The 22,107-nt window shown below is 40.0% G+C and overlaps 1 protein-coding gene across 1 annotated transcript in view; it reads right to left on the reverse strand.

Moving 5' to 3' along the window:
• INTS8 (integrator complex subunit 8) overlaps nt 1-22,107 on the reverse strand; it is a gene marked incomplete at both ends in the record, with an annotated part of 62,764 nt that overhangs the window by 2,400 nt on the left and 38,257 nt on the right. The window contains 10 exons of the mRNA XM_080695275.1: nt 712-762; nt 3,864-3,967; nt 4,989-5,107; nt 7,777-7,838; nt 7,921-7,977; nt 8,948-8,981; nt 10,016-10,200; nt 11,622-11,743; nt 15,254-15,455; nt 18,556-18,666. Coding sequence (XP_080551401.1) covers nt 712-762; nt 3,864-3,967; nt 4,989-5,107; nt 7,777-7,838; nt 7,921-7,977; nt 8,948-8,981; nt 10,016-10,200; nt 11,622-11,743; nt 15,254-15,455; nt 18,556-18,666 — 1,047 coding nt within the window. The remainder of the gene's footprint in view (nt 1-711; nt 763-3,863; nt 3,968-4,988; nt 5,108-7,776; nt 7,839-7,920; nt 7,978-8,947; nt 8,982-10,015; nt 10,201-11,621; nt 11,744-15,253; nt 15,456-18,555; nt 18,667-22,107) is intronic.

The following is a 22,107-nucleotide window of genomic DNA, read 5'->3' on the forward strand; positions in this document are numbered from 1 at the left end:
TCTGGATATTTCACATAAATTGTACAAATACATGGCATTTTGTGTCTACAATTTAGTATGGTCTTTCAAGATTCAGCCATGTTGTCCTATGTATCTGTAATTCATTCCTTTGTATGGCTGAATAGTATTTCACTGTATAGTTTTATGAAACCATTCTCTGACTGATGGATATCGGGTTTTTTTTTTTTAACTTTTTGACTAGAATGCTACTGCTATGAATAAATGTTCTCATACAACTTTTCTGCCATCACAGGTTTTCAATTCCCTTCGGTATTTACCTAGAAGTAGAATTGCTGGGTAATAGGTTAATTCCTTCCTTCATTTCTTTTCTGTGGTACTGGGGAGTAACTCAAGAGGGCTCTACCTCTGAGCTATACCTATTGATTGATTGATTGATTGATTGATTGATTTTTAATGGGGATGGAAAGCCAGGGTCATTCTACCTCCGAGCTCCATGAGCCTTTTTTTTTTACTCTTTATTTTGAAACCGGGTCTCACTGAGTTGCAGAGAGCCTCACTAAGTAGCTGAGACTGTCCGCGAACCAAGATCCTCCTGTTTGAGCCTCCAAAATGCTGGTATTACAAGAGTGCGCCATCGCACCTGGCTAAAAACAATTGATAAGAAAAATAAAACTTCTTCTCAGTCCAATGCTTTATATTATTATCACTAACTACATGAAAAAAGCCATTATCATATTATTATGAACTAACCTGTGTGTGGCAATTCAGCAAAGAACAACACTTTATCATTCGTTTTATTACCTATAAAACAAAATTATGATTACTTTAAAAACTAGTTAATACTGATTGCAATAATTGTACCACTCTGGCACAAGATCAATAGAGGGGAGCAGTGGGGGTGGGGAGAGAGGTTATATGGAACCTCTGTATTTTATTTTATTTACTTTTGCAGTACTGGGGCATTGTACCTCCAAGCTACTCCCCTAGACCTTTTTTTGTGTGTGTGTGGTACTGTTCCTGGAAGCCCTTCTACCTCTGGGCTACACTCCCACACCAAATTTTTTTTTTTTTTTTTTTTTTGAAACAGGGTCTCTTAAGCCAGCAAAGCTGGCTTCAAACCTGCGCGATCCTCCTGTCTCCGCCTCCCAAGCGCGGGGATTACAAGCGTGCGCCACCACGCCCGGCTAGACCTATTTTTTAGTCTTTTTTTTTTTTTTTTTGGTGGTACTGGGGTTCCTGGAAGCCCTTCTACCTCCGGGCTACACTCCCAGACCTATTTTATTTTTGGAAACAGGGTCTCAGCACAGCTGGCTGGCTTCGAACCTGCGCGATCCTCCTGTCTCCGCCTCCCAAGCGCAGGGATTACAAGCGTGCGCCACCACGCCCGGCTTAGTCTTTTTATTTTTAAAACAGGGTCTCACTGAGTTGCGAAGGGCCTTGTAAATAGCTGGGGCTGTCCTGGAGTCTCAGCCTCCCACGTGCTGGGATTACACGTGTGCACACCATGCCCAGTGGGAGCCCTGTACATTTCGCTGAATTCTGCCATGAATTTAAAGGTGCAGTAGCTGGCGTGGTGGCGCACACCTGTAAACCCAAAAACTTGAGTGGCTGAGACAGGAGGACTGTAGGTTCAAATACAGACTCAGCAACATAGCGAGATCCTGTTTCAAAACAAAAATATAAAAAGGGTTGGGGGTATAATTCGGAGGTAAATACCCTCTGGGTTTAATTCCCAGTATGACAAAAAGAAGTGCAATAAAAAATTAAATATTAAGCCAGGCGTGGTGGCGCATGCTTGTAATCCCCGCACTTGGGAGGCGGAGACAGGAGGATCGCGCAGGTTAGAAGCCAGACACACTGGCTTAAGTGACCGTTTCCAAATAAAAACATTAAAAAATAGGTCCGGGAGTGTAGCCCAGAGGTAGAAGGGTTTCCAGGAACCCCAGTACCACAAAAATAAATAAATAAATAAATAAATAAATAAATAAATAAATAAATAAATTTAAAAAACATTTTAAATCTTATTTCAAAAGCTACTTACTGTATTTAAATATGTCATTAACCAGGCATGGTGGCACACACCTGTAATTCTAGTTAAGACAGGAGGATTGCAGGTTCCAAGCTAGCCTCAGCATTAGTGAGACCCTGTTTCAAAAAAAAAAAAAAAAAGTCTGGGGATGTAGCTCAGTTGTAGAATTCCCCTGTGTTCAATCCACAGTACCAAAAAGGGTTAAAAAAAAATTCATTTCTTAAGCTATACTAGTGGCCTAAATCAGAGGAAACAGCAAAGCATGATAAAAGAAAATGAATAAAATTTGATATGGAGCAAAAGGAGAATAGCAAGAAACAGATGAAAGAGCACAAATCTGGAAGCTGAAAATGGTGGCGCATGCTTGCAATTTCAGCGTTTGGGAGGCTGAGACAGGAGGATCGCACAGGTTCGAAGCCAGCCTCAGCTACTTAGGCTCTCAGCAACTTACTGAGACCCTGTTTCCAAATAAATTATAAAATTAGGCTGGGATGTACCCTGGAGGTAGAAAAGCCCCTGGATTCCACTCCCCAGTACCACAAAAAAAAAAAAAAAGCACAAATTTGCAAGTAGGCAAAGGATGGAGAGATATATGTGCATAAGGCATATTCTACTATAGAGTAGAACACACACAAAGCCTGGAATTTGATCCTCAGCAAATTAAAAAAAAAAAAAAACAATAGTGTATACTAATAAAACTGGCTAATGAGTAGGTCTCGGGCTTTTATCACGGGCGTGTGCGCGCGCGCGCGCACACACACACACACACACACACACACACACACACACACACACACAGAATAACCATGTAAGGCAATGGGTTTGACTGTAATCATTTCTCTATGCCTATAAAAACAACATGCTGTTCCTGGGCGTAGTGGTGCACACCTGTAATCCCAGTTCTTCAGAGGCTGAGATAGGAGGATCACAGGTTCGAGGGCAGTCTTGGCAAATAGTGAGACTCAGTAACCTAGCAAGACCCTGTTTCAAAACCAGAAAATAAAAAGGGCTGGGGATGTAGCTCAGAGGTAGAATGCCCCAGGTTCAATCCTTAGTAGCACATACAATAACCACGTTGTATGCCTTAACTACATATACACACACACACACACACACACACACACACTCTCTCTCTCTCTCTCTCTCTCTCTCTCTCTCTCTCTCTCCTCTCTCCTCTCTCCTCTCTCCTCTCTCCTCCTACCTCCCTCACCCCAAGAAGTAGGTTGAAACTTGTGGGTTTAGGAGATAAAAATTAGTATGATTTGAAAGCTGAATGGATCCTGGTGGGAGGATTAGTAAAGAAGACCCAAAGATGATGCCCAGGATTGGAAATGGACAACTCAAATGCTTGAACAAAACTGGTATTTTAGATATTTTTTTTTTTGAAAGGCCAGTAAATTTATTAGGAGAACCTGGTAAGGTAAGAGCCAGACAGATTTGGACAGGTTAAATTTAAGGTGTTGATGGAAATCAAAGCAGCAATGGACACTGGAAATATGGGTGCTAAAAATATGAAAAGCATGCTGGATGTATTGGGGCACGCATGTAATCTAAGTGCTTGGGAGGCTGAAACAGGAGGATCACAGGTTCCCGGCCAGCTTCAGCAACTCAGTGAAAGCCCAGGCCCTATGAAACTTAAAACTTGTTTCAAAATAAAAAAACTGAAAAATAGGCCTGAAGGTGTAGCTCAGAGGCAGAATGCTCAGAATAACACACATACACACACTGCTTTCCATAAAGCAATCTGGTTTAGAGCCATCAACTTTATACTTATCATGAAACATATGGAAATGGCTAAATTTGGGCAAAAAGGAGACCAGAAGAAAAACATATAAAGGTAGACAAGAAGCAAGCAAAATACAGAACAATGTACCTGGTCTGTATAAACATCAGGGGGCACAGCCTTGTTGAAGAAATCAGAACACACAGCTCCTGCCTGGAGGTAATAGTGAAGAGCTGCCGAATACTGATTTGTTGCTTAAGTAGTAAACAGAAGTAAAAAGTTATTCATCGTTAAACATAAGAAAACCTCCCCCTCATTCATTAAGAATGCTTAACAAGTCAGGAATTGTGGCGTATGCTTGTAATCCCAGCACTTGGGAGGCAGAGACAGGAGGATCGCACAGGTTCAAAGAGAGCCTCAGCTACTTAGTGAGACCCTGAATCCCAAATAAAGTATAAAAAATTGGGTCTGGGAGTATTGCCCAGATGTAGAAAAGCCCCTAAGTTCCACCCTCAACACACACAAAAAAAGAATGTTTAACAAATGGTTTATATTGAAGGAATGGTTTATATCTGGCCAGACATGGAGATGCATGTTTATAATCTCAGTACTTGGAAGGCTGAGACAGGAATATCACAGATTCAAGAACAACCTCAGTTCTTAGGCCCTCAGCAACTTAAGGAGACCCTGTTGAAAATAAAAACTAAAAGCATGCTGGGCATGACCACACACATACACACACAAAAAAACTAAAATCATGCTGGGAGTATATATCCTCTGGTCCAGACCCCAGCACCACACAAAAAGAAGATCCACTATTTAAAAACAGAATCTCAAATTGAAAGCACCAAGCCAGAAAACAAAATAAAACCCAGAAATTAAACATTTACACTTTTCTATTTTTTTTTTCTTTTGGCAGTAGTGGGGATGGAACCTAGGAGCAATCTACCTCTAAGCTACACCCCCCAGACTTATTTTTTATTCTTTATTTTTGAAAGAAGGTCTCTTTGAGATGCAAAGGGCCTCACTAAGTGGCTGAAGCTGTCTTGAACTGTGATCCTCCCGCCTCAGCCTCCCAAATGCTGGGATTACAAGCATGCACCACCATACCTGGCTTACAGTTTTACTCTTTTAATTACACCAAGGAAGATGGGGAACTCTCAAAAGCCAAACCTAAGTTTCATAAAGTATTATAATAAAACAGAGAATATATTTACTTTTGTTTCTCAAGAGTGCTACAAAACAAACCACAAAGTAACTAAATATCTCACTTACCAAAATAAATGTCTGCCTGAATAATTAACCAGGAATGGTTGTTTGGATTTATACTAAGTGTATACCGAACTAGCTCTTTCACAGTGATGGCAACAGCTTCAAAGTCCACAGACTGGAGGCTAAAAGAAAGATAATTAACATTAATCACTATTTTAGAAATCAGCTTTCAAATTCCTCCCATGCATTTTATTTTCTTTTTCTTTTATTTATTTTTTATTTATTTATTTATTTATTTATTTATTTATTTATTTATTTATTTATTTATTTTTGGTGGTACTGGGGTTCCTGGAAGCCCTTCTACCTCCGGTCTACACTCCCAGACCTACTTTTTATATTTTATTTGGAAACAGGGTCTCTTAAGCCAGTGCGGCTGGCTTCAAACCTGTGCAATCCTCCTGTCTCTGCCTCCCAAATGTGGGGATTACAAGCATGTGCCACCAAGCCCGGCTTTCCCATGCATTTATTAAAAAAAAAATAAATGTTATATATGTCACAGCCAAAACTAAAGTGGCCAGATGTGATACAATCCTCATTATCTGCTATTAGCAAAGTTTAAAAGCAACAAAAGAAGTTGGGTGTGGTGGCACATCCTTGTAATCCCAGTACTTGGGAGGCTAAGACAGGAGGATCACAGCAGGAGGATCACAGGTTCATAGCCAGTCTCGGCTACTTAGTGAGTGCCTCTGCAACTTAGTAAGACCCTATTTCAAAATAAAAAATAAAAAATAGGGCTGGGGGTGTGTAACTCATGGAAAGAATGCTCCTGGGTTCAATCCCCAGTACCACAAAACAAAACAAAACAAAAACTCATAAAATTTCCCCAAATGTGGGGTGGGGGTGAGAGAGCATGCGTGCGTGCGTGCGTGAGTGTGTGTGAGAGAGAGAGAGAGAGAGAAAAAAAGAGAGACTCATGAAATTTCTCCAAATGTGGGGTGGGGGTGAGAGGGTGGGAGAGCGAGCAAGCAAGCAAGCAAGCAAGCGCGTGCGCGTGCGTGCATGTGTGTGTGTGTGTGTGTGTGTGTGTGTGTGTGTGTGTGTGTTGGGGGTGAGAGGGTGAGAGTGTGTGTGTATGCAAGACTTAAGAGATCGAGCCAGGAGCGTGCACGTGTGTGCGTGCATGAGTGCGACTTGGAGATTGAGCCCAGGGGCATTTTCCTATGAGTTACACAGCCAGTCCTTTCTGTTTGTTAGGAAACAGGGTCTCACTAGGTTTCAGAAAGCCTACATTGCTGAAACTGCCCTAGAACTTGTGATTCTCCTATCTCAGTCTCCCAAGTAGTGGGAGGGATTATATGTGTGCGGCACCTCACCTGGCTACCCAAATCTTTTAAATTTTGGTTATTTAACCAGGCTTGGTGGCACAAGTCTATAATCCCAGTGCTGGGAAGTAGGGAAAGACAGGAGGATTGCAAGTTCAATACCAGCCTCAACAATTTAGTGAGACTATCAGCAACTTAGGAAGACTCTGTTTAAAAAAGAAATAATAGCTAGGTGTGATGACACATGCCCATAATCCCAGTACTTAGGAAGCTGAGAGGATAGATCGTTCAAAATCAGTCTCAGCAACTAGAGAGACTGTTTCAAAATAAAATAATACTGGGGATGGCACTCAGAAGTAGAATGTCCCTGGATTCAATCCTCAGCACCACAAAAATAAAGTAAGTAAAAAACTGAAATAGGTCTGGCAGTGTAAGTCAGAAACAGAATGTCCCTGAATTCAACCTCTAGTACCATAAAATAAAGTTCCCTAGAAAAAGCCACAAAACAAGGGCTTAACACTAATGATATTACTAAATGACCTTAAATCTACTCATTAATTTTTTTTCTTGGTGATACTAGAGATTAAACACAGGTGTGTTTTATCACTAACTTGTATCTCCAATCCATTTATTTTTTTGTAATGGAGTCTCTAATAACCATGTATTAGGCTGAACCTTTGATCCTCCTATCTCAGCCTCCCAATATGGGAATCTCAGGCATCTCAGCCTTGTAATATGGGGATTTCAGGCATGTACCACTGTACCTAGTTTACCTATGGCTTTTTGCAAAACCAACCTAGTGAGACTCTATTTCAAAACAAACAAAAAAAATGAATTAAAGTGGTAAAGTGCGGGTAAAGGTTGGAAGTAGAATACCTCTGGGTTCAATCCTTAGTACCACCAAAAAAAAAAAAAAAAAAAAAAAAGACCTGCCCTTCAAGTATAAAGTAAGAAGACTGAGGGCTAGAGAGCAAGGAGAAAAAGAAACCTTTGACAGGAAACAATTTCCTGCTAGACAGTTGCTACGTGTAGGAAGAGAAAAATGTTAAGTTTCTTCTTCCAGAAAAACGCCTATTTTTTCTCTCAAAAAAAAAAAAAATTACCACATATTATTGGGATTCAAAAGTAAGATGGGCCGGGTGTGGTGGTGCACGCTTGTAATCCCTGTGCTTGAGAACCCCAGTATCACAAAAAAAAAAGTAAGATTGAAGATTTCTTAGAGTAATTAAAGGCAACTAAAAAGGCCTGGCAGACTTTAATAATCATGACATAAAAAGAAACCTCCAGGAATAATGAAACAACAAATCATTATCATTTTCAAATGGTAATTAATTATTCTAGTTCTAATCACTAAAAATCATAATCACTTAGTACCTCTGGTTTTCTGGAGCCTTAAGAAGACAATCTGTAACAGATTCCTAACAGTTTTGTAACCTTTCAATTAAATTACCTAAAGGTTATTTATACCAGCCAGTATGATTCTAAATATATAGCTAACATGTAACTAACTAAACTATACTACTACTTACTTAGGAATGGAGGATGGCCAAATAGAAATGTGTTCAGCTGTGATATCATTCACAATGTCTTCCTTTAAAAAAAAAAAAAAAAGGTGTGATTTAAAAAAAAAATTTTCCTCAAATTATTTTTAATGAAATGATAAAAATACTGACCCGAACATTGTGAAGTTTCACAAAGAGTGATAAAATAATACTCAAAACCAATGGTTCCTAGGAGAAAAAAAATAGAATCTTTGAATAGTTTGTACACATACACCAAAATATATTTTAATATTTCCACTGTGAATCTCAAGAAGCCAAGTATTTTCTTTCAGAAAACCCTTACCTTTTTGAAATTTAGCATCTCCTTTAGAACATATTAAAAAATAAACTTCATTTTTAAACTTACAAACACACAAACCACAACATACAATTACATAACAATCACTTTTAGATATTTGGCTTATGGTGCTATTTCCAAATTCTATTCCTCATTTAACTTTTTTATTTTTTTCTGGGTGGTGTAAGGAATCAAACCTAGGGACTCACGTTAGGTAGACAACTAATTGCTCTACCACTGAGCTACATCCCCAGGGCCCCTCATTGAACTTGTTTTTTCCTTTTCTTTTTATTGTACTGGGGATGGAACTCAAGGGCATTCTACGTACAAACTAAACCCCTCAGCCTTATTTTTTATTAGAAACAAGGTCTCCCCCTAAGATGCTGAGGTTATCCTCCAACTTGAGATCCACCTGTCTCAGCATCTCAAGTACTCAGATAATAGGTGTATGCCACCACAGCCAGCTCTCATATGATTTGATCTCTTTCCAACTAGTACCTTCTACTACCTCCAAAAATTTGACTTTTTATTCCTTATACTAACATTTAAAGGATGAAACCTAGGTTTTGATCATTAAATAAAGATGATGTTAATTCAATCAAGCAAAAATAAAAGCCAGACTACACAAATCTAACCTTTTCACAGAGACCTCCTTACAATTTAAAAATATCTGCTCTTTTTACTAAAACATGGTAAATACAAAATAAATTTCTCCACTTAGATTACCCCATCCCAACAAGGATCAATATAGACAAGCACATTAACAAGTCATTTTAGTAATCTAATGAGCATCTGGGGCACTCAATATTATGCAACCTTCTAAAAAAACATTAGTAATTAGATCAGTTAAATAAAACTTACCCGTAATTTTTTGATAAAAGAAAGCAGTTCACTCCTACAAAAACAACAAACAAAAAAACTTGTACATACCCTTAATATCATACATTAATGAAAGATCAAAAATAAAAATTTTATGTAAAGGTTTATTCCTAACTCTCCAATTTTGCATAAGTGAGGAGTAAATATTCTATTATCAAAATAATATTTCTTCTTTTTTTTGTAATACTGGAAATTGAACCAAGGGGCATTCTAGCTCCAAGCTACATTCCCAGTCCTTTTTATTCTGTTTGTAAACAGTGTCTTGCTAGGTTGCTGAAAGGCTATGCTCCTGAGGCTATTCTTAAAATTGACATCTTCCTGTCTCAGCCTCCAAAGTATTAGGGTAACAGGAAGGCCCAACTCTTCCCTGTTTTGATCACATGTGAATTCTTTAGCACTATCCAACACTTCATACATTGTTGACCATAAAGTCTGGTCGATTAAATTAGGTTGTTGGTGAACAGTTTTTTTTTTTGTTTTGTTTTTTGTGTTTTTTTTTGTGGTACTGGGGTTCCTGGAAACCCTTCTACCTACAGGCTACACTCCCAGACCTATTTTATATCTTTATTTGGAAACAGGGTCTCTTAAGCCAGCAAGGCTGGCTTCGAACCAGCGCGATCCTCCTGTCTCCGCCTCCCAAGAGCGGGAATTACAAGCGTGCGCCACCATGCCCAGCGTGAATAGTCTTCTTAAACAAAAGGTATTTCCAAAGAAGACGTGCAGACAGGTCCATTGAAGGAGAGCACCATAAAAATTGAAACAATACCAAGAGTTTGAACAAGTAAAAGCACAAAGCTGGTCGTGGTGGTACACACTCATAATCCCTCCTGCTCGGAAGGCTAAGAGAGGAGGATCGCACAGGTTCAAAGCCAGCCTCAGCATTTAGTGAGGCTCTCAGCAACTTAGTGAGACCCTGTTTCCAAATAAAATATAAAATGGGTCTGGGAGTATAGCCGGGAGGTACAAAGCCTCTGGGTTCCACCCCCAGTAGCACCAAAAAAAAAAAAAGCACAAAAAACAGTTTTTTTGTAAAAATATACCAGTACTTACCGATACATTATACCTAATGTAGATTCCCTTTGCTTTATTAAACTAATTCTACCATCATTTCCACGTTTGTGTTGACTGGACACACTACAGATTTGAACAACAACTTCCCAAAGATCTTTAGCAGCCCGCCTACTTTCTTTAGGGCCTGGAAGTTCCTTGCAAGTAGCTGCTAAAAGCTGTCCAAGCTGTAATATGAAAAACAAAAAACACACAAAACAAAGTCATATATGATAATCCTATTAGGACACACTGGAGGAAAAATGTTTACTGCCCAAATATAACAAGCAGTTATTTTATACTGTGGATTCAATACAACTTCTGGAGAATTTAGAGCTCACAATCTACACACAGATTTTATTTTTTACTTTCTTCTTCCTTTTTTTTTGCAGTACTAGGGATGGAATCCGGGGGCATTCTACCTCCAAGCTACACCCCCATCCCTATTTTTGTATTTGTGTGTGTGAGGGATACTAGAACCTAGGGGCTTTCTACCGCCAGGCTACACTCCCAGACCTCTTTTATATTTTATTTGGAAAGAGGATCTCACTACTAAGTTGCTAGAGCCTCACTATGTAGCAAGCAAGTGCCACACCCTGGTGGCAGCTCCTTCTCCTTCTCCTTTTTTTTGTGTGGCAGTACTGAGATGGAACCCAGCGGCATTCTACCTTCAAGCTACACTCCCAGCCCTATATTTTTAGTCATTTTATTTTTGAAACAGGATCTCACTGAGTTGTGAAGTGCCTGTCCTTGAACCTCCATTCTTCAGTCTTTGCTTCCCAAATGCTGGGATTACAAACTTGCGCCACCACGCCTGGCTTTATTCTTCATTTTGAAACAGAATCTCACTGAGTTGCAAAGAACCTCACTAAGTAGCTAAGGCTGTTGTCCCAAACCAAGATCCTCCTGTCTCAGCCTCCAAAATGCTGGGATTACAAGCATGTGTCACCACACCTGGCTTGACCGATCTGAATTTGAAGAAGAGAATTCTTCGGATCAAATATATAAAATGTATAGCTGGGTGTGGTGGCGCATGCTTGTAATCCAGTACTTGGGAGGCTGAGACAGGAGGATCACAGGTTCCCAGCCAGCCTCAGCTACTTAGTGAGGCCCTCTGTAACTTAGACCCTGTTTCAAAATAAAGAATAAAAATAGGGTTGGGGGTGTAGCTTGGAAGTAGAACGCCCCTGGGTTCCATCCCCAGTACCACAAACACAGAAACTGTTTTTAAGTATGAACCAACAAGCACTTGTCCCATCCTATACACTATCACAGAAATTAGACTATTTCCCAAAGTAATGTAAACAAACAGGTACAATATCATTCCCATAATCACTTTAAAGTAAATCTTAGCCGGGCGTGGTGGCGCACACTTGTAATCCCTGCACTTGGGAGGCTGAGACAGGAGGATCACACGGGTTTGAAGCCAACCTCAGCTACTTAGTGAGGCTTTCAGCAACTTAGTGAGACCCTGTTTCCAAATAAAATATAAAAAAGGTCTGGGAGTACAGCCCGGAGGTAGAAAGCCTCTGGGTTCCACCCCCAGTATCACCAAGAAAAAAAAATAAATAAAAATAAAATAAAATAAAATAAAGTAAATCTTAATTACCTTTACATATGGATTACTCTGAAGGATAAATGCAGGAACTTGCAGTGTAAGATATTCATTTTCTCTCCAGTTTAACATAAAAGCAACACATTCCTCAGCTACAACCTGACGAAGCGGAATATCTAAGAAACAAAGAAAACAGCTGTATTTACCATCACAATATTAAAACCTCTGCCTGGGTTTCAACTGAATTGAAAAAAAGAAAACCACAGGTGAAAAATAGAAAAATACTACTTTATTTTTTCTATAAAGATTAACATTTCCCAAAAATAGATGGCCATGGTATCATTATTAATCAGCAAAATGATTTATTCCTAGCCAGGCATGGTGGCACATGCTTGTAATCCCAAGATTCGGGAGGCTGAGACCTGAGGATCGCGGTTCGCAGACAGCCTCAGCTACTTATAAGTGAGGCCCTCTGCAACTCAGTGAGACCTGGTTTCAAAATAAATAATAAAAAATAGGGCAGGGGGTGTAGCTAGGAGGTCATATGTCCCTGGGTTCCATCCTCAGACTGTCAAAAAAAAAATTTACTTATTCCTTAGGACCTAATAAGTTTAAGAGTTGAGACCTGACCTGTGAAAACTTAAAATTTAAAGGAACAGACAAAGCCAGTCATGGTGGCACACAATTGTTAATTCTAGCATCCGGGAAGCTGAGACCAGAGGATCGCCATTTGTGGACAGCCTCAGCTACTAAAATGAGGACCTCTGCAACTCAGTGAGACCCTGTTTCAAAATAAAGAATAAAAAATTGGGTAGGGGCTATAGCTCTGAGGTCAAATGCCTTGGTTCCATCCCCAGACCCGCCAAAAAAAAAAAAAGGAGCAGATAATAATTATACAAGAAAAAAGAAAAACAAGTACAAAATGACAGTATAAATTTTACATTTAGAGCAAATAAGCAAGCTATATAGAATTGCAATAAATCTACATATTTAATAATTTTTTCATTCAAACACAATACTCATACCAGTAATTTATTCATTCGAAAATACTGTAACACAAACCAGAATGGTGGCACACACTTGTAATCCCAGGAATTGGGAGGCTGATACAGGAGGATCACAGTTCATGAACAGCCTCAGCTAATACCTAGTGAGACCCTCCGCAACTCAGTGAGATTCAAAATAAAAAGAATAAAAATTACAGCTGGGGGGTGTAGTTCGAAGTAGAATGCCCCTTGGGTTCCATCCCCAGTACCGCCAAAAACAAAAACAAACAAAAAAACAAAAATACTACAACACAAAGAAAAAAATCAATCAGGCTTACCCCAGTACCGCAAAAAAACAAAACAAAAATACTGTTAACACTAAGAAAAAAAAACCCACTCAGGAGTATTTGAACATTATTTTCTTTGGAATAAATATTAAACATGCCCTAAAATGTTGTGAAATTTTGTAGCTCAGATAACTTCAAGTTTTAAAAGATCCTTAGCAATTCAGTGGGGTGCTGTTTAAAAAATAAAATTAAAGCTAGGCGTGGTGGAGCTTGGGAGGCTGAGACAGGAGAATCGCACAGGTTCGAAGCCAGCCTCAAATACTTAGTGAGGCTCTCAGCAACTTAGTGAGACCCTGTTTACAAATAAAGAATATAAAATAGGCCTGGGAGTATAGTCCAGAGGTAGAAAAGCCACTGGGTCCCAGACCCAGTACCAAAAAAAAAAATTACCAGGACTGGAGTGTATAGCTTGGAGAGAGAATGCCCTGGATTCAATCTGTAAAACTGAAAACAAAATTGGAGTCATTTTTTGCTCTTATTTCTCCTGAATCTATTGTCATTTAGGATCACCCCCTGTTTCCGATAATAAAGCTAGGTCAACCCATAAGAGTGCTCTTTTTAGGAGACATGTGTCTAAATTGTACATAATTAACCTTACACTAAGGGACCTGTTCTTTTCCTTAAAAAAGGAGTTAAAGAGATGGTAGAAAACAACACTCCCCCCCTTCTCGTCCTGACCCCTGGAGAAAGCATGACTACTAACCCAATTCTCACGGTGACACTATGGTTCAGAGCTAGGAGAGCATCACAGCCAGGAGTCTGTGCAGAACTCAGGTAACTTAGTTCATAACTGAGGCTTAGTTTAATATAGGAACTATGTGTGTGGGAAAAATTACTTTCTTATTCCTCCAAAAGTCATTTGAAAAAATAAAATATTTGCTGGGTGTGGTGGCGCATGCCCGTAATCCCCGCGTTTGGGAGGCAGAGACAGGAGGATCCGCAGGTTTGAAGCCAGCCATGCTGGCTTAATAGACCCTGTTTCCAAATAAAAAAAGTATATAAAAAAGTTTCCAAATAAAAAAAGTATAGGTCTGGGAGTGTAGCCCGGATATAGAAGGGCTTCCAGGAACCCCAGTACCACCAAAAAAAAAAAAAAAAGAAAGAAAGAAAGAAAAAAAAAGTGCACAGGCTGGGGGTTGGGGGGGGCAATGGTGGCCCACGCTTGTAATCCCCTTGCTTGGGAGGCTGAGACAGGCACAGGTTTGAAGTCAGCCTCAGCTACTTAGTGAGGCTCTCGGCAACTTAGTGAGACCCCCCCTGTTTCCAAATAAAATATAAAATAGGGCTGGGAGTATAGCCCAGAGGTAGAAAGCCTCTGGGTTCCACCCTCAGTACTACCAAAAACAAACAAACAAACAAACATGTACACATAGGCCTGTATGCTTGTAATCCCAATACTTGGGAGGCTGAGACCGGAAGTTTGATGAATTAAAAATTAAATGAATTAAATTAAATGAATTAAATTAATTAAAATGGTTTGCAGCCCTCTGTAACTTAGTGAGACCCTGTTTTAAAATAAAAGAATAAAAAATTGGGCTGGGGTGTAGCTTGGAGGTAGAATGGACCTGGGTTCAATCCCCAGCACCAAAAAACCCCACAATATAATTCCACAATATAATGTCATACATTCAACAATAATTCATGGTTACCTGGAGTTTCAGAACCGAATTTTATTTGGAAATACAGTCTTTGCTGATGTAATTAGCTGAGATGAGCTCTTACTGGTTTAGAGCAGACCCTAAACACAAGGACTGGTATTCTTCATCAGTGACTGCTGGGGCCACAGGGAACTAGGAGAGAAAGGAAAGGCTCTTCCTGGAGCCTCCAGTGGGAGCATGGCTCTAAAATGACATGACTGCACACATCTAGTCTCCACAAGTCTAAGGAGACATAAAACTTAGAACATAGAATTTCTGTGTTCTAAGTCACCCAGTATGTGACAGCTACCATGGTAATCCTAGGAAATAGTTTCCTCCATTTTTCTCAATATTCTCAAGTGAACTCCAAACCCAAACTCCATTTTAGGAGAGAAATAACTTTTTTTTATTTGGTGGTACTGGGGTTCCTGGAAGCCCTTCTACCTCCGGGCTACACTCCCAGACCTATTTTTTTATACTTTTTTTTTTTGGAAACAGGGTCTCTTAAGCCAGCGCGGCTGGCTTCGAACCTGTGTGATCCTCCTGTCTCTGCCTCCCAAGCGCGGAGATGATAAGCATGCGACAACACGCCCAGCGAGAAATAACTTTTTAAAGATGGTTTAAAAAAAAAAAAGTCAATTAAATGGTTTTAAAAATTTTTTTCCTTAAGTATTAGGTACTGAATTTCTGAACCTGGCTTTGTGAACCAGTCTTACCAGGAAGTCTCATCTCCAGATATCCTCGCACCCTACTAATTAGGTCAGAAGGAGGTCTCTCCCCTGATTGCCCTGTTCCAGCTTCATGTGTATGAATATCCAAAAGCAACATCTCATTCAGCATGACCTGACGAAGTTTTGGTGAGAACTCTGTTACCAACTCCAAACAAGCAGCAAAGAGTTGTTTAGCATGAGCAAAGTCCTATAAAAGAAATAACACAATATTCACCTTCCTCTGGAGTCAAATGTGTCTTCATGAGTATTGTACAAAGAGAAGGACTAATTTAAATGATTAGCACTGCTCATCTCAGGCTGAGGCTACATTATCTCTTTCTTTAGCATTAATTTATTGTAACATACAAATGTCTGGTATTTACAAACATAATAACCAAGATAAAATACACATATTATTAAATAAATTTTACATAAATTATATAAGAAATCAAAACTTCTGTATTATATGGATATTAAGTTTTATGACAAGCACCCTTCTTCACCTAACACATTCAAAATTAGGCCTTAGACCCTTTAACAGGTTTAATTCCACAATCTTTGGACATCACTCTATCAGCCTATATACTGGCTACTAAATCAAATCAAAGTGCCACACTCAAAACCTTTACTACCCACCTAACTGCCTTCCAAAGACTGGCCCCTCCTCTCACATGCCTTACTCACATTGACAATCTGGCTTATACTCTCATCACTACAAAGATCCCTAACTCACAAGCCAAAGACTGTTTAATCAACTAAGCATGTTTCAGTTATCTTATTGGAATTAGAGGCTGCACCCCCTTGCTGTGCACTACATTTTTTGTGACATTCTCTCTTCCCTATCACATCACTTTTTCCTAGACTCAATGTTGCACTCCCTAGGGCTCCATACTGTGTATTTGAAGGTAATCTTATATGATTCCGACATCAGCAACTCCAGTTCTGACCATGGTTAAAGATTCAGGCTCAGGCCGGGCGTAATGGCTCACGCTTGTAATCCCTGCACTTGGGAGGCTGAGACAGGAGGATTGCAGTTCTCAGACAGCATCAACTACTTAGTGAGGCCCTTTGCAACCAGTGAGACCCTGTTTCAAAATAAAAAATAAAGACCGGGTGTGGTGGTGCATGCTTGTAATCCCCGTGCTTGGGAGGCAGAGACAGGAGGATCGTGCTGGTTCAAAGCCAGCCTTGCTGGCTTAAGAGACTCTGTTTCCAAATAAAGATATAAAATAGGTCTGGGAGTGTAGCCCAGAGGTAGAAGGGTTTCCAGGAACCCCAGTACCACCACAAAAAAAACCACCCAAAAAACAAACTAACAAACCAAAATAAAAAATAAAAAAAAATAGGGCTGGGGGTATTGCTTGGAAGTAGAACGCCCTTAAGTTACATCCCCAGTACCGCAAAAATAAATAAATAAAATAAAAAATAACACACACACACACACACACACACACACACACACACACACAGTGTAGAAAGTGAACAAAGAGGACTTTAACAATAAGTGATCTAGACCAAAAGTTTTTCAAAGTATGATCCGTATAGCAGCAGCATCTGTGAAATTTGGAAACTTGTTAGAAATGCAGATTTTTGACTTCACAGTAGACCTACTGAATTAGAAACTCTGGGAAAGATGAGGACCAAAACTCTTGTTGTAATAAGCTCCCAGGTATTTCTGATACATAATAAAGTTTGAGAACTGCTCTGCTGAGAATCTTGCTAAATTGCTGAGGCTACTCTCAAAACTAAAATCTTTCTGCCTCAGCTACCTCCAAGCTACACCCCAGCCCAATTTATTTTTTACTTTGTAACAGAATCTTACTAAGATGCTAAGGGTGGTTTTGACCCTGTTATCCTCCTGTCTCAGCCTCACAGTACTGAGCCTGTAAGCGTACACCACCACACCCAACTAAATACTGATTTTTAAATAATGAATTCTACTTTGTATTTTTAAAACATTTAGAGCTAGGTATAATGGCACACACTTGTAATGCTGCTACTTGGGAGGCTGAGATAGAAGGATCACAGTTCATGACCAGCCTCAGCAACTTAATGAGGCCCTGTTTCAAAATAAAAGAATAACAGGGCTGGAAGTACAGCTCAGAGGTAGAATGCCCCTGGGTTTCATTGCCAGTAACACACACACACACACACACACACACACACACACACACACACACACACACCCCAAACCAGGCATAGTGGCACACACCTATAATCTCAGGTACGAAGGTTGCAGGTTCAAGGTCAGATTCTGAAACTTAGCAAGACACTTTTTATTTTTTTTTAGTTACAGGGAATGGAAGCCAGGGGAATTTACTCTTTATTTGAAACAGGGTCTCACTGAGTTGCAGAGGACCTGAGTAACTGAGGCCGGCAGTGAACTGCGATCCTCCCGTCTCAGCCTCCAAATGCTGGGATTACAAGCATGCACCTACACAGCCAGCTAGCAAGACCCTATTTCAACATAAAAATAAAACAGAGCTGGAGATGTAGCCTGGAGGTAGAATCTGGAGGTAGAATGTCCCTGAGTCGAATCCCCAAAAAAACACACCAAAAAAACAAAAAACAAAAAAAAACCCCACTATGATGTAATTTTAATTTTTTTTTAATCTTTTTTTCTTTCTTTTTGCTACCAATACTAAGGGTGGATCCCAGAGGCATTCTAACTCCAAGTTATATCCCCAGCCCTCCTTTTTATTCTTTATCTTTACTGACTCCTAAACAGGAATAATACCTTTTCGTGTGCTCTAGATATTTTTTCGTGGGGGGGGGGGGTGGTGGTAATTGGGAATTGGGCCCAGGAGTATTTTACCTCTGAGATACACCCTAACCCTATTTTAGTTTTTATTTTGAAACAGGGTCTTGCTAGGTTGCTGAGCTTGTCCTAGAACCTGTGATCCTCCTGTCTCGGCCTGCCAAGTACTAAGATTAGAGGCAAGCTCCACTACGCCCAGCTTTTTGGTTTTCTGAAAGAGACAGTGTCTTTCTATGTTGCCCAGCCTAGCCCTAAACTCCTAGGCTCAGGTGATCCCATCCCTCCCGTCTCAGTCTCCCATGTGACTGAACTATAGTCATACACCATACTTGATTTCTAGACTTTTAAAAAGACACAGAGCAGTATCCATATATCCAAGAGCATTCTGATATAATAAGAACAAATAAAAAAGAATCAACTACAATAACATCCTTTTAGACCTCTACTATGATTTTTAAGAACAGGAAAAGACAACAGGTTTTAGTTCCTGACTTTGTGCCAAATATTAAGCCATATTCATAACAAGTGTTTGAATAACACTTTCACTCACCTTAACAGTACTGCAGTGTAAACCTTTGGCCATGAGAATGTAAACCAAATCTCTTGTTAAATTGTCCTTAATTCCCAGGATAACACCACTATACACAGATGGTACTTCCCACTAGAAGAGATAAAAATAAACACTTTCTCAAATCTAGATGAGAATCTTTTAATAATTGTCAATAACATAATTTATAAGAGAAAGAAAATGACAATCAGAAAAATGATAAAAACACTTTCACTATAAGCAATAATAATTCAGTGAACTGGGACTTTCTGAAAAATATACAGAGAAAAGAAATAGGCGCCTTAGCCAGGCATCGTGGTGCACACTTGTAATCGCAGCATTTGGGAGGCTGAGACAGGAGGACTGAGGTTTGCGGTCACCCTCAGCTATACTTAGTGAGGCCTCCACAACTTAGTGAGACCTTGTTTCAAAATAAATAATAAAAAATAGGGCTGAAGGTGTAGCTCAGAGGTAGAATGCTCCTTGGCTCAATACCTGGTACCCCCCCACACACACACACACGAAGGGAGGGAGGGAGGAGAAATAGGCAAATTTTGATTTTTGTTGTTGTTGTTGTTTTACAAAGGGTTTCGCTAAGTTGCTGAAGGTCTCCACTGGCCTCGATCCTCCTGTCTCAGCCTCCCAAGCGCTGGGATGACAGGCGTGCGCCACCACGCCAGGCTTTTTTTTCCCCTTTTGGTGCTGGGGATGGAACCCAGGGGCATTCTACTGCCAAGCTACACCCCCAGCCCCATTTTTTTTTTTTTTAATTCTTTGTTTTGAAACAGGGTTTCACTGAGTTGCAAAGGGCCTCACTAAGTAGCCGAGGCTGTCCAGGGACGGCAATCCTCCTGTCTCAGCCTCCAAAATGCTGAGATTACAAGCATACACCACCATGCCTGGCTTCATATTTTAACTCATGTGATCCTCACAACAATATATGAATTAGGTACTATTATCTCCATTATACAAATAAGAAACTGAAGCACACAAAAGTAAGTTGTCTAAGCAGCTGGTAAGACAGATTGGATTCAAATTGAGGCAGGCAGTTAGCTTCAGAATTGCCTCTCATCAACTATTATGCTATACTAGTTTACCTTAAAAATTAACATTAAAACTGGGAGTGGTTAGCCGGCCGTGGTGGCGCACGCTTGTAATCCCAGTATTCAGGAGGCTGAGACTGGAGGATTGCGCTTTGCCATCAGCTACTTAGTGAGGCTCTCTGCAACTTAGTGAGACTATGTTTCAAAATAAAGAATAAAAAATAGGGCAGGGGATGTAGCTCAGAGGTCAAATGCCTCTGGGTTCCATCCCCTGACCTGCAAAAAAAAAAAAAAAAAAAAAACTGGGAGTGGTAGCACATGATTGTAATCCCAGTACTTGGCGGGGCTGAGACAGGAGGATCTCATGTTCGAAGACAGCCTCAACTACTTAGTGAGGCACTCTGCAACTTAGTGAGACCCTATTTCAAAATAAGGTATAAAAGCCAGGTGTGGAGGCGCAAGCTTGTAATCACAGTACTCAGGGGCTGAGACAAAAGGATCACAGTTTCGCGATCAGCCTAAGCTACTTAGTGAGGCTCTCTGCAACTTAGTGAGGCCATGTTTCAAAAAAATAAAAAGAAAAATAGGACCGGGAGAAGAGGGGAGCTTGGTGGTAGAATGCCCCTGGGTTCCTCCCCCCATATGACAAAATATAAAATAAAGAATAAAAATAGGGCTAGAGGTATAACTTGGAGATAGAATGCCCTTGGGTTCAAACCCCAATACCACTCCCCAAAAATTTAACATTAAAAGCCAGGCATGAAGGTACATGCCTGTAATCCCAGTACTTGGAAGACTGAGACAGGAGGATCACAGGTTCCAGGCCAGCCTCACCAACTCAGACCATTTCAAAATAAAAAAGGTCAGGAGGGTAGCTCAAAAGTAAAATGCCCTTGGTTCAATCCCTCATATGAGGAAAAAATTTATACTAATAAACAGTGTTAATACCAAGGAAGCCTAACAAATGTTTAGACAACTTTCATTTCATAGCATCTGTATTTCTCTCTTTTCCTTTTTTCTCTCTTTTCCTTTTTTCTTTTCTTTCTTTTTTTTTTTTTTTTTTTTTTTGTTGTTGTTGTGCTGGTGATGGAACCCCGGGGCATTCTACCTCAGAACTACACTCCAAGCCTGATTTTTTATTCTTTATTTTTGAAACAGTCTCACTGAGTTACTAAGGACCTCACTAAGTAGTTGAAGCTGTCCTTGAATCATCATCCTCCTGTCTCAGCCTCCCAAATGCTGGGATTATAAGTGTGAGCCACCATGCTCAGCTTCATATAACTTTTTTTTTTTTTTTTTTTTTGCAGTACTAGCGATGGAACCCTATTCTACCTTCAAGCTACACCCCCAGCCCTATTTTTTTATTCTTTATTTTTGAAACAGAGTCTCACTGAGTTATAAATGTCTTCACTAAGTAGCAGAGGCTGTCCACGAACCTGGATCCACCTGTCTCAGCTTCCCACATGCTGGGATTACAAGTGTGCGCCACCACGCCCAGCTTCTTACAAATAACTTTTAAATAACAACCTCAGAAATAGGTAAATAAATTAGGTAGAAGTTTTTGGGTTTTTTGGTACTGGGGATTAAACCCAAGGGCATTCTATCTCCAGGCTATATCCCAACCCTAATTTTTAGTGTGTGTGTGTGTGTGTGTGTGTGTGTGTGTGCGCGCGCGCGTGACTGGGATAATGGGGATTGAACCCAGGGGCATTCTACCTCCAAGTTACACCCACACCCCTATTTTTTATACTTTATTTTGAAACAAGGTAACTAAATTGCTGAGGGCCTCACTAAGTAGCTGAGGCTGGCCATGAACCTGTGATGCTCCTGTTTCAGCCTCCCAACCAGGTATTGGGATTACAAGGGTGCGCCAACACACCCAACTAGGTACAAGTTTCTTAAAGAACATTGATAGTCACAGTGCTCTATGAAAAAATTTTAATAAATCGGTTCCAAGGTATAGGCTTGAGATTCAAGACTGTATTAAAAAGCAAAAACAAGATTAAAAAGGGCTGGGGGTAGCTCAATTAAAGAACACCCTGGATTTCATTGCTGGCACTGGAGAAAGGGGGTCTGTACACAGTAAATATAAGCTCAAGATTATATAAACAACATATACTACATATATATTTACAGATATATTTTAAATGCATATGTTTTTTTTGTTGTTGTTGTTTGTTTGTTTTTTGTTTTGATGGTACTGGGGTTCCTGGAAGCCCTTCAGGCTACACTCCCAGACCTATTTTTTTTTTGGAAACAGGGTCTCTTAAGCCAGCGTGGCTGGCTTTGAACCTGCGCGATCCTCCTGTCTCCGCCTCCCAAGCGCGGGGATTACAAGTGTGCACCACCACACCCAGCCTGCATATAGGTACTTTGACAATGAATATATTCTCATTTTTAGATGTTACTAACTAGAGAGTATTTTCTATTTCTCATATACTTTCTATTTCTGTCAATGTATGTTAAAATTATGGTTGTGTAAGGGTTCTGAAATTAACAAAGGGAAAGCCTG

This window comes from Muscardinus avellanarius (assembly GCF_963383645.1).
Source record: "Muscardinus avellanarius genome assembly, chromosome: 4".
In the NCBI taxonomy this organism is placed as follows: domain Eukaryota; kingdom Metazoa; phylum Chordata; class Mammalia; order Rodentia; family Gliridae; genus Muscardinus; species Muscardinus avellanarius.